Raw genomic sequence first — 13,077 nt, 5'->3', positions numbered from 1 at the left:
GGCGGGACCCAGCTTGTGGCTCTACGGCCCGGTGCCTGGAGAGCGGCGCTCTTGCTCGGACCTGGCTTTCTACCTTGCGTTTAGGAACATTTGTGGCTCCGCGGTGCCGGGTCTGTGTGGCGAAGGCAGGGCCCAGCTCGCGCGCCAGCTGAGAGGACCGGGCGGGCTGGCCTGTGTGGGGCCACGCGCAGCGGGCGACAGTGACTTCCGAGCCTGACTACACAGCGCAGGACCATGGCCCAGGCGGCTCCGGTAAGGACGCCCCTAAGGTGGATGTGGGGGCTTGGAGCCGAGTCCTGAATTCGTCAGGATGTACTACCGGCCCTGCCACCTTCCGTAGTGGGAAGGATGCGTAGGGCCACACGATAAAGTCCCTTCTACTTGGCCCCAGTTTCCTCGTGTAAAGAATAGAGCACTCGGATTTAACCACGAGATGCCTGAGGTCCGTGCGCTGGCTCAGTGGGACCAGGTGTGGGGGGAGGGAATGTGGGTGTCCTCACTCCCAAGGCTCTCCAAGGCTTCTTTTCCTGGACGTGTCCGTTAGAGACCAGCCCCCCACCCCCACCACGATTGACCATCTCTGAGGGACTTTCCACCCCATTATCTAATCTTTTTCCAAGCTAGTGTTACCGCTGTTTACTGGTGACAAGTCCTTGCTTCCCCAGTGCTGAAGTATAACACCAGAGAAGCCCGCGGAGGAAAGTGGGGAGTGGAAAGCAGAAGGCTTTACTAAAGGACAGCAGAAAAGACTTCTCCCCGGAGGAAGAAGGGGACCCGTAAGGCGGAATCCGTGGAAGTGGGGGGAGGTCTTCCCTTTTGATAGCGAACGTCTTCTTTTAGTCTGTCTTCCCACATTCATGTCTTTTGTTTCCCTTTTTCTTGCAGTGATAGAATGCAGGTGGAAGATTTGGTGGGCTGAAGGAGTAATCTAGGCTGGAAGGGCCTGGGGTGGTTTTTGATTAGTACCTCTGTTTGCTGGGAGATGCTTCATTAACAATTCTTTAGGATGGGGTTCCAGGCCTTGGGGACATTAATATTTCAATTTCCCCTAGTGCTGCTCTGCTTTCCTGGATTCCATTCTGGTAATGGTCTCCAGTTTCTTTATCTTATTGGATATTAGACCCTATTTACCAAACTACACTAACTACCTATCTGTAAATCTGGCTTCACCAGGTCTAGTGCCACCGTCTGGGGAGGGTATATTTGTCTCATCAGGCCCTCACATCCTCCTGGGAGCCAATCTTATCCCTACCTGGAGAGTACCATGAAGGTCTTCCAGACCTGAGCTCCAGTCAGGATGATTCCTGCTGGAGCTTGCCCTTGTTTTCCAAGATTCCCTGGGAAGTCCCTAATACAGTTACTGGGAACAGATTTGCATTATGCATGCATTATGCATGGTTAGTGTTTTAGGCTCAGGTTTGACCTAGGCCCTCCGTGACTGGTGTGACTAAACTGTTGTGTTTTTTTTTGTGTCTCAGAAGATAGAGGACATCTCCTGGTAGCAATAGCTTTGCAGAAATTTTATTGACATTCCTGAATGTCAAATTTGTGGCCGGGCACTCTAGAGAGATAAGGATGTTTGCCCCAAATCTGTGAAGACGATTTGCCTTCTCCTGGCTACACTGTATTGTATGGGTCAGGGGCCAGACTAAGGGATGGCCCCTTGTGCTGTAAAAGGTGGAAGGAAGGGACAAATGCCTGGTGACTAGTAGTTTGAACGTGTGGGACACTTTACTGAGTTGTGTTTGGGAAGAGGACTTGGTCCATGACCTGTTTTTAATAGTATGCTATATGTTGTTATACATCCTGAGTGCTTTTCCATAACTCTAGTGCATTCCATCCACACCATCCCCTTAGGAGGTAGCAGAGCTGTGGTGTCCCTACAAGTGAGAAAATAGAACCCTAGAGAAGGGATTCACCTCCAGTTGTGCATGATTCCAATGACAGGTTAGAAGTTGGTTCAAGGTCTAGTAGAGCTCCATTCCAGGAGTGCTGCCATTATACCTTAGCTGCCCCCTACCCCCACTAAGGCATTCCTGGGCTTTTTATTTTGTTATTTCTAATAATGCATGATATAGTGTTCACCTTCTGTGGGCAGGTTATTTTTTTTTACTATTTCCTTATTCTGAGTACTCTAAGGTGCTATCATTTGTCTTTTTCTGGTCCCTGATCCCTGGCAGCTGGGTATGGCATCCCAGTGTGGTAACAATTACCTTGAGGGCTGGTCTGGTCTACCAGGTGCCTGGGCTACAAGCACCCAGTTTCCTAGGTAGGGTAGGAAATCACACACCGGCAGTTAGCCTTCAGGATTATCAAAGTCAGAACAACAGTCTTTCCTGACCTCTGAGCATAGTAATGGGAGGTGAGGGTGTCGTGTACTTGAGGAGCAGGTGAGGCAGTGATTTCAGCCCCCTAAATAATAATATAAAAAGGGGTTGGGATGTGGCTCGGTGGTTAAGCCCCTCTGGGTTCAATTCCCAGTACCAAAAAAAAAAAGTAATTAAGTAATTGGCTAAACTAATAAAACTCCATAGAAGGACTAGTATTGGAATCCATTGTACTCTGTTTGTGATGATATAGCTTGCTATTTCATTTTCCATTGCTCCTAGTTATGGTTCAAGATTCTTCACACAAAGGCTCTGTGGATACGAATGTCTGCTGACTTGACCATTTGTCAGGTTGGGTCTGTTTGGTGGTCTAACCAGAAAGGGCTTCTGGCACCTGGGAGAAGTTTCCCCCATTCCAGAGGACCTTAAATTTCTTGTATCTGGGAATGGCATTGATTCCTCTTTTGGCACCTGGCTCACATTCTTGTGTCTGGTTGTAGGATTGGCACCTGGGGAGTAACCTCCAGCGAGAGGCCCAGATTCAGTCTGCAGAGATCTCCCTTCTGGCCATCCTGGCTGCTGTTCAGGCTGTGGAGAAGAAGATAGAATCTCAGGCTGTCCAGCTTCAAGGCCTGGAAGTGAGAACAGGGATAGCTGAGAAGAAGCTGGCTGACTGTGAGAAGACAACTGTGGAGTTCAGCAACCAACTAGAGGGCAAGTGGGCCATCCTGGGGACCCTGCTGCAGGAGTACGGGCTGCTACAGCGGCGGCTGGAGAACCTGGAGAACCTGCTGCGCAATGGGAGCTCTTGGATCCTGCAGCTGCCCCCTGGCAGCAAGGGGGAGGTACCCAAGGTACAGGAACTGAGTCAGTAGGGTCCTCACAGGCAAAGCGCAGAGGGGCCCCTTGACTGCTGAAGCCTGATTTCTTGGCACCTAATGCTAGTCAACCATGGACTTTAAGGGTCTTAAAAACATCAGAAGGAAATTGTGACACCAACAAGATGTCTAAGTTGGCAGATGGAATGGGTTTATTAGGAGGGATTTTGTTGTACAGTAAGAGTTGTATGTCTTAGCTGGGTGTGGTGGTGCACCCCTGCAATCCCAATGACTTGGAAGGCTCTGGCAGGAGGACAGTAAGTGCAAAGCCAGCCTCAGCAACTTAACTGAGCCCTGAGCAATTTAGTGAGGCCCTATCTATCTCAAAATTATATATGAAATAAAGGCTGGGTCGGGGGTGCTGTGGTTGTGGTAGAACCGTGCCGTGGTAGAACACTTGCCTAGCATGTGTGAGGCACTGGATTTGATTCTCAGCACTGCATATAAATAAATGAATAAAATAAAAGTCCATCAACAACCAAAAAAAGATTTTAAAAAGGTGGGGGGGTTTGGGGATGTGGCTCAATGGTTAAACACCCGTGGGTTCAAACTCTTGTCCCCAATAAAGACAGACAGACTTGTCTTTTTTTTTTTTTTTTTTAAAGAGAGAGTGAAAGGGACAGAGAGAGAGAATTTTAATATTTATTTATTTTTTCTTAGTTCTCGGCGGACACAACATCTTTGTTGGTATGTGGTGCTGAGGATCGAACCCGGGCCGCACGCACGCCAGGCGAGCGCGCTACCGCTTGAGCCACATCCCCAGCCCCAGACTTGTCTTATCCTAGAATGACCTCTGAGAGTAAGACTGGCCCGAGTAGGGGAAGTCACCGAAAGTCCTTCCATGAAAGCCACATGGAATAAGATACATTTGTGCCTAGAAAAGAGGAGTTGAACAACCAGACATATGAAAAGTTTTGCTTTATATGTATAATAAGAATCGTAATGCATTCTGCTGTCATATAAATAAAAAATAATTAGATTGATTAAAAAAACCTGCTTCTGAGAATATATATTATATATTAAAAAAAAAAAACTACCAAGCCAACAAAAAAGGAAAAGAAAAGAGGAGTAGACCCTAAGAGCCCTGACTCCGAGTCCCTTAGCCACTGGTTCTGCCCATTGTCCAAAGCAAATATGATGGAGAGGAGCTGGCATTTGCCCAGTGGTTTGACCAGCTGTGCCCTCTGGTTGGGGAGAAGGGAGAGGAAACTACAGCTGGTTGTAGCTGTTCCCTGAAGTGGTGGTAACTCACTGTGGGCCTGGGGGACTTGTACTTCCAGGTGCCCATGACAATTGAAGAGGTGGCCATGTGTTTCTCAGAGCAGCAGAATGGTAGCTTACAAGAGCGGAAGAAGGTGCTCTGCAAGCAAGTGGCAAAGGAAAGCTGCAAGACTCTGGGCTCTCCAGGTGAGGGGCCAGGGTGGGATCATCCTCTGCCTTCGCAGGTAGGTAGTGTCCTTCCTTCCCGTTTTTGGGTCTTATGCAGTGAAACACAGCAAGGTTGAATGGTTTTTCCAAGACCTCAGGGAGGAAAAATAGGGACTGGCATCTGCTCCTCACTGTCCAGCCCTTCATGTGATTCAGAGGCTGCTCTTACAGGCATAATTCACTTCTGGGGAGTGAACTATGACCTCCCTAATTATGTTTATTCCCCTAGGACTCCCTGAACTATGCTCTGAACTCTGGAGTTCTTAGAAAGCTCCTGCTGAATGCAGAATTAATTGTCGGCATTCTTTAAAAGGTGTTCTGGGTCCAGAAAATGAGGGCCAGTCCTAACCCTTGAGTCCTCCAGGCTGGTGTGCATAAGGGCCTGGGTGAGACTTGGTTAGGCCTAGATGGTTGTGGCTCCCCTACTCCCCTGCCACCCTGCTTATACACCTGAATTCTCTCATTGCTTTGGGCAAGTGAAGAGTTGGCTATTTGTCCCCTCTTGCCTCTTGGGAGGTTGAAACCCAGGAAAGAATGCTTTGCTTCTCTTTCCTAGCACAAAGCTTCCTTTTTTAGAAGAGGGTGCCAGTGTATTGCAGGAATGCTAGGTGAGAGATGGTGCCTGGCTAAGGGGGCAGGAGTGAGCTTGTGGAAGAAAGGCAGCAGCTGACTACCATGTTTAACTGGCTTCCCATCCTGGACCTCAGTTTCCCACAGTGTCACATGAGGTAGCTGGATCAGGTGACCTTGGGCTTCTCCTGACTGAGAGAGGGACATAATAGAAGCCTTTCTTCCTGTTCTTATTGCTCACACTTCTGGCTGGGAGGCCTCATCCCACTCCATCCAGTGTCCCAACGCCCCACACCATATACTTCTTGAAGAGGGAGCCAAGTGGGTCTTGCTCTCAGCCCACAGAGGAGAGTCCTGTCACTACCTTCTTCTCCCCACAGACACCAAACCAGAGCACGTGACCCCAGTGGAGAGGGGAGATGAGGTGGGCAGCCACAGCCTGCCCAGTGCAGAGGGCAGCAAGAGCCCAGGCACTGGTGAGTTCCCGGGGTGCGGGCCTGTCCTACCTGGTTTTACCTGGAACACGTGTCAGTAATCCCCACCTGAATACAGAAGCAGAGCAGGGAAATGAGCTGCTGCACGCCACAGCCCACCGTCGGGCAGATCCTGGTAATGCCTGGAAAATGTGGAGGCATTAAATGTCTCCTGAATGTCCCCTTGGAGCCATCACCATGGCCTGAAACCACTCTGAGAGCTGTGGGGACAGGCTGAGGGCAGAGCATAGGAACCCAAGATTCAGGAGGCTGTTATAGTGCCTGCAGGATCTTCTCTGAAACCTTGGATGCCATATCTGTCCCCGTGGCCCTTGGCACCTGCTCTCCCTGCTGAGGAGCAGGCTTCATCTTGAGCTTCCGCCAGGCAGCACTGTCCTCAGGAAAGAACTGAGTGTTACTATAATGTCCCCTTATGGCACTTAACATAGTGCCTGGCATATACTTAGATAATAAATAATGAGTAATTACCAAATGAACAGTGAGCCAGATAAGGAGCTCAGTTTTCTTTATTTTTCAGATAGTAGTGGATCAAATGCAGATTTCAAAGCTTGCTTTTTTTTTTTAAGGTGAGGAATCCTTTCTTCAAATGACATTCTGAAACAGAACAGGGGAAAGGGAAACTGTTCAGGTCATTGGGATGGGAACCCTGTTCACTCAAAACACAAAGGATCACGCCTAGAAACCACTCCTTGCTTTTGGAATCTTGTGCTTTATTTTGGGAAAAAGGCTTTGTTTTGAAGCAGACTCTCTGAGTAGGTAAATTAAGTCACAGAGTCACCCCAGAACAAGGAAGAAGGAAGGAAGGTGGTAACATGGGTACTGAGTGGCTAGCATGTAGGCCTGAGGCTAAAAAGTGTTTTTGGACCCCTGCAGGGAGTGGGGCATTGCAGAGAGAGTGAGCCAAGTCAGGGGCCAGGCCATGTGATAGGCATGCTGGGGAGCTGTGAGTGTGAATACTTAGTGGGCAGTGGCTCTACTGCAAGATCCAGGTGGCACTCCCTCCACCTGGAGGGGATTTGGTACCCTCTGCAGATGTGGGTAGGACCAGGGCTCATTCAGAGGCTGTGCTGCTCCCAGGCAGATGCAGAGCAGGCTGGGCCTGGCCTACATGTCTCTAGAGGTGCCCCTGGAAGTGCCTACAGCTCCCCCATGGAGCTAGGGCTTGCTCTGGAATGAAGTTAGAGTAAGCATCAGGAAATGCAAGAACGTGTCCTCAGTGTCCTGGGTCATCGCTGTCTTAGCATTAGCACTTTCTTGCACTCCACTCTCTAAGCTTTTCTACTTTCATCTGGAAAGAGCTTTGCTTCCTTGTTCCTAGGAGCTGTGGGCCTAGGTTATGTGGGTGTGAGTCTGCTTTATTTTCTAGAATTTTACACACACGGGCTCCTATCAGAATTCTGGGAAAGATGTGAACAGAATCCTCTAGATCTGGTCACCACAGTTTCAACCTGTTCCTCAGGTGATATGGATGCAGTCAGAATTTTGAGAAGCGGGCTGCAAAGATCCCCTCGTCAGAAACTGGCCAGCCTCTAACCTTTGAGAGTGTCTATGTTTTGATGATGCAGATGAATTCTTACAGGAATACATTTTCACTAAGCAGTGCAGAGATTGCGTGCGAAGTGGAAGGGCCACCTGCCTGATCCTGATAGCCACCGTGATCAATTTGGTATAAGACCTTTTAGGCTTTTTTTTAATGCTCTTACATATATTCATGTAATGTAGAAAAATATAGGGTTTTAAAACAAATATACTATGCTGTTTTCATTCAACGGTTTATGTTAAGGATCTTTTTGTGTTGATATATTTGATCCGCTTCCTTCTCTGAAGACTGGGTTGCTGGGAACCTGCTAGGAACATGGTTTCCAGGGCCCTTGTTAATTGTGGGGCCAGCCTGGCATGTGGCAGTTAGGCATGTGTGGCTGGGCTAGCATCTTCTCAGGTGATTGGATCAGAGGTGCCTCAGTACAACAGAAAGGGACCATGTGTGCCCCTGAATATAAAACCTGGCACATAACTGAGTGATGTGGATGTTGGTGGCTTGTAATGTTACCCACTCATTCATTTATTTAATAAAAAATTATGCTTAACCCATATCAAACTCAGAGTAGGAAGAAGGAGCAGTAATTCTTCTATTTTTAAGGCAGGCCTTAGAGATTGGTGAGCTCTCTTGGCCCCTGAAGGACATTGTGTTTTGAAGGCTTCTAAAACGGAGACCGCAAAAAAACTGAACCTAAATGAGATCCTAGCTTAAATAAGATAGTGATTGGTTTCTAGCTCCTGACAGGTCAGAGTCCCAAGTTCCTTCCAGCTGGTCGCTCCACCTTTCCTAGGGTGGGTCTTGTCCCCAGGGCTCACTGCCGTCTTGGCCATTAACCCATTAAATTCACAAGTTTTCAGTTCTGCAAAAATAATAAGTATTTTGATGTTACTGTAAGTGGTGTATTTGTTTCCCAATTTAAGTGTTTCTAGGTGTTTCATGTCTGGGACAATGGGAGAAAATGGGTGAAGCAGCAGCAAGAGGGGAAGCACATTTAAAAATGTTACAGCCTTGGTTCCTCCTGTTCTAGATGAAGTTGTCAGAGTTCATGTAACTAGAGGAGCGAAGTCCCTCTCATCCCATTTGTTGTCTGCTGGCAGGGAAGGCCCAGAAACATGGTCTTTATTCTGCTGTTCCATGGGCCCAGCCAAACACCAGGCACTCTGTTACTGCAGGTGGTGGTGGAAGACTGCTGGCCACCTGATCACAGCCTTCAGCCAGTCACTCACAGGCCATGCTGTCAGATCAGGCTGGGCAGGCAGCAACCAAAGTTGGCAGATTTAAAAGGGCCGCTGAACAGGCTTTATTGAGATATCACTCCTGGGCGGAACTTGTTCAGACCCACAGAGGGGACAGGGGAAGGGTCTGAGGAGAAACCAAGTGGAAGCTCGACCGGACTGGACTTTTATGGGGCTTACAGCAGGAAGGGAAGGGCTTGGGACAGGAAAAGGGGTCTCTAGGGTCCCTTGCCCCCTTGGAGTTGGTCAGGGGAGTTGGCTGAACTCCAGGATTGGCCAGGGGGTCCTGCTGATTGACAGACATTAGTCAGGAGATCTGGCTGATTGACAGGCGTTTCCGCTGGCATCTGATTGATGTTCAAAGCAGCCCGTGCTGCTTTGTTCTAAGTTGCCACTAAGTCGCCACCAAGTCGCTGCCACCGACCTAACATATACAACCCCAGTTCTCCCGACTCCCTGCTATAGTACTTGTTAGTGTTCCTCGAAATCCTGTGTCTGCTCTGCTCTTACTGGGATCTGTAGTTCTGCTGGTAGTGCCTGCTGATGGCTGGTTCCAGACTGTGACTGTAAAAGGAGAGAAGCCCCATGACCTCTGATACCCTCAGGACCTTATCCCCTCTCCCTTAGACACAGAACAGCTGGGATCTCCCCCAGGCAGTCTGCCCTGGATCAAGCAAGAGGAAGAAGAATGTGGGAGGAACCTGCAGGAGACCACTGCACACCCTGCACTCCCGTGCTCAGGTAAGGCTCAGAGGGCAGGGCTGCAGGCTGCATCCCTGGGCCTTGGACCGTGGGTCCTGAGGGGAGCCTCCAAGCACCTCCAGCAGAGCCTTCTCCTGCAGGAGTGTGCTGAAGGGGAGGCAGTGCCAGTCAGCCCGTATTGTGTTGTAGCTCTGTGGCCTCATCTGTTTGCTGGGGGTGTCGTCTAGTAGAGTTGCATGAACTCATTCTCCTTTTATTCCTGAAAATGTTTTGTAACTTCATTTTACAAACCAGCTAGTGTGGTGCTAGGCCCAAAGGGACTCATCAATGCATAAGATGTAGATTCCCCTTGTCCCCACAAGGAACTTAAACAATTAGGAGGAGAGAGACTGTTAATACAGATAAACAGTATAAAGAAAGAAGAGGAAGAGAGCCAGAGAGCCCTTTGGGATTTTGTGAAAATGAGGGAAATTTTCCTAAGAAAAAGTACATCTGCTTAATAATGTGCAGGCAAAGATGTGTTGCAGTTGAGCTGTGGCAGACAGGACGTCCTGTGGCCATGTGTGGCATGGACAAGGTGCTTCCAGGGAAAAATATCACTGCATTGGTCTTGGGAGGCTCCTGGGAGAGCACAGACTGAGAAGGCTTGAAGTGTGGTGAGAGAAAGAGGCCTTGTAGGTGGAGAGGACCCTTGAGGAACAGAGCTGGGATGAAGAGGGCATTCAGGTGACATTTGATAGAATAGCTTGGTGTGGGAAATCTGCAGAAGGCAGGTGGGAGATCAGCCCAGAAGGGCTGGGCTCTCTGGCTCAGAGCTCACAAGTAGCCACTGTTTGGCTGGTATAAGATTGGCTGGGTCCCTGGAGGCAACCAGGGGCTACTGAGGACAGGAGAGCAAAGGACAAGGGTTCCAGAGATGACTCACTTGCTCTGTCCCTTCCTAGCACAGACCTGGCTAGCCAGCAAAGAGAAGAGCAGCCTGGATGGGGAGTCTGAGGTCCTGAAGCCAGCCTGGGCAGCTGAAGGGGGACCTGGCAAGGAGGACGTGCAGGGGGGCACTTGTGGAGATCTGCCTCATGCCACAAGGGAAAAAGAGATGACCTCCTGCCCTCCAGGTCCCCAGAGCCAGGCTGTCCCAGAGCAGTGCTGGCCCTGTGCTGAGCATGCCCAGAACTTCAGCAGCAGCCCCATAACATGCAGTGCACAGCAGGCGCGCTCACACCACGACCCCCAGCCCTTCACCTGTGTGCCGTGTCCCAAGAGCCTGCCGCAGCAGGCTTCCTTCCCCAGCCACAGCAGTGCGCACACAGCACAGCGTGCCTACACCTGTGCCCAGTGTGGCAAGAGCTTTGTTCATCAGTCGACACTCACCACACACTACCGCACGCACACTGGGGAGAAGCCATATGAGTGCGCTGAGTGCGAGAAGCGCTTTGGCCGCCTGTCCACGCTGCTGGAACACCGTCGCACACACACCGGTGAGCGGCCGTTCCCGTGCACGCAGTGCGGTCGATGTTTCGGCCGTCTGTCCACACTGGTGGAGCATCGTCGCACACACACGGGTGAGAAGCCCTTCCCATGTACACAGTGTGACAAGCGATTCACACGCCTGGCCAACCTGACTGTGCACCAGAGCGTGCACTCCGGGGAGCACGCCTTCCAGTGCACCCAGTGTGGCATGTGCTTTGCACACAAGCCCACCTTTCTGCAGCACCTGCGTGGCCACTCACAGGAGAAGCGCTTTACCTGTGGCCAGTGTGGCAAGAGCTTCAGCTGTCGCTCATGGCTCATGCGCCACCAGGGCAGCCATGCCAGCCATTCGTCCTCTGCTTGTACAGCTTGGGAGAGAGGCTCTCCAAACCATGAGCCACCCACAGGCCTCCTTAGAGGTGCACCGTGGGGAAGGTCCCCCAGTGATCCTTCTGTTCCACCCAGATCCGAGGATATTGGAACTGAGTGGGACCACAGGGTGCATCCTGGGGGCAGTCAGCTGAGTGGCAGTGATCAAGAAGATTTGCGGGGGTCCCTGCATAGTTTTCTTTCTAGTGTGAAGATGGAGAATGCCGGGTAGCACCCAGAGAGCTCCCTAAGGTGACTACTGAGGACACAGAGATCCTGAGTGCCCCTTGGATCCAAGCTACCGCTCTTAAGGGGAGCATGCTTGTTCTGTGGAGTGTATGGTGCTGCCCGGTAGGACTTGCGGGGGGGCTGTTCTTCCAGGGACTGAGTAGACAAAGCCCAGAAGACTTCTTGCTGCAGGGAGGCTATGTGGGGGACTGGAGGCAGGGCCCTCTGTAGGGAGGGACTGTTTGGGTGGGGAGGGAGCGGCTTCCTTGGACCTCTCCAGGAAGGGAGTGAAATTGGAAGACCTACTTCCAAGGTAGTGCTCAGTGCTTTGTAGGGGAGTGTGGGCTTGCCCTCTCCTGGCGTAGCCCTAGGCTTCCCTGCACACTAACTGGGCAGATTCTAACGTGTTTCCTCAGGTGGTGTCCAGGTCTGACCTAGCCTCCCTTTATAAGCTGGGTCCAAGCGTCCGTCAGGTGCAGAACCAAGAGCCTTGGTGAGTTATTGTAAAATTCATGGGGTTTTCTGTGGCTCCCAACTTCCTGCTCCCTACAACCTGGAAAGGCAACTTTATGGGCCAGGATGGCCCAGAAGGGCTGGGCTCTCTGGCTCAGAGTTCATACGTGGCCATTTTGGCCCCCATGAGGTACTGTTTGGCTGGTGTAAGGTTTGCCTTTAAGCTGTTGCTGGAGCTGGCAGGCAAAGCTCCAACCTGTGCCTCACTGGGGATGAATACATAAACCAAGGCCTTGTTCTTCGCTGGGACTAGGAGGGCTATCTCCCATCTGTGGCACTGGGGGTAGGGGGGCATAAATGCCAGCATGTGGCATGGGCATAGTGAATGTTGCAGAAGCACTGAAAGTTGGAAGGAAGGAAGGAGGAAATTGTATGTGGTCTGGCAGCAGCTGAAGAATCCCTGGTTAGTCTCCATCTCAACAATTTAGGCCAGCAACATGGGCTTTTCAGATAGGACCTTATGCATAGCTGGCCAGTTTGGAGCCCTGTCATTTTGATAAGGTTCACCCCAACTATGGGAGATCTCAGCCCAAGCTGGATTCCAAGATCCCCTAGGATTCTGAGCCTTAGCTGTCAGATTATCCCCTAATCCCCAGTACTTGGAATGTAGGCATGTGTGTTCCTGAGGACTTACTTTGGGGTGCATGGGAGCAGAGGTGGTTGAACTCTGAGAGGCTGCACTCAGGCGAGTGTGGCAGCTCCTGTACTGCTGTCTGGCTTCCATGTCTCCATCTAGTGTTGGGCTTTTGGAGAGTTCTAAATTTACCACAATTTTAAAACCTCTGTAAAGAAGTGTATGAGGGATTGTAAGCCCCTCCCCTCCTGACCCTGCTGGACATCATTCTTATTTGTGATGTTGTAACTCTTTGACTTTGGGTTCTGGTGAGCAGTGGTGAATTACAGTTATTTTCAACTGTGCTTCTATTTTGAAGTTCTGAAGAAAAGTCCCAGATGGACAACAGTCCAGGACAGGGTTCCAAAGGAAGGCAGAGTGGAAGTGGGCCTGGAGGGCGGGGCCTCAGCATTTAGCCCTGGGTCTGTGCATGGAAAGCCTTGTGTCTGTGGGGTGAATGAGTGGACCCACATGTGGCACTATGCCCAGTTATAATGCTGTGGACCTGAAGTGCAAAGTTTAGCACTGCTTTACCATTTCCCACCTTGAATAATATTTATACATTACTATGTCATCAAATCTAAAATCCATCAATTGTAAGACACACCTTTATCTTCTGTTTCACAAAGCAGGGGGAAAAAAAACGCACCCATTTCATTTTGACTCTGTTACTAATGCAGGATGTTAAATGTGTCCCATGGGAGACATGT

At 50.3% G+C, this 13,077-nt stretch overlaps 1 protein-coding gene across 1 annotated transcript; it reads left to right on the top strand.

Annotated features, from left to right (window-relative positions):
* The first annotated feature begins 30 nt into the window (after positions 1–30).
* Positions 31–12,819, top strand: LOC113198439 (zinc finger protein 398-like). Its single transcript, XM_026411182.2, has 6 exons — positions 31–252; positions 2,828–3,181; positions 4,486–4,612; positions 5,584–5,679; positions 9,100–9,213; positions 10,119–12,819. Exons 1-6 carry the CDS (start codon positions 235–237, stop codon positions 11,243–11,245), a joined length of 1,836 nt encoding a protein of 611 aa, XP_026266967.2. The 5' UTR covers positions 31–234; the 3' UTR covers positions 11,246–12,819.
* Positions 12,820–13,077: the final 258 nt, after the last annotated feature.

This window comes from Urocitellus parryii, chromosome 3, assembly GCF_045843805.1.
Source record: "Urocitellus parryii isolate mUroPar1 chromosome 3, mUroPar1.hap1, whole genome shotgun sequence".
NCBI lineage: Eukaryota > Metazoa > Chordata > Mammalia > Rodentia > Sciuridae > Urocitellus > Urocitellus parryii.
Note: the sequence above shows the minus strand (reverse complement) of the source record. Positions and strands in the feature narration are given on the sequence as shown.

Bases quoted from the DNA above. Each gene is read 5' to 3' on its own strand.
- LOC113198439 (XM_026411182.2), top strand. The intron at 3,182-4,485 runs GTACAGGAACTG...TTGTACTTCCAG, and splicing joins GCAAGGGGGAGGTACCCAAG to GTGCCCATGACAATTGAAGA. The intron at 4,613-5,583 runs GTGAGGGGCCAG...TTCTCCCCACAG, and splicing joins CAAGACTCTGGGCTCTCCAG to ACACCAAACCAGAGCACGTG.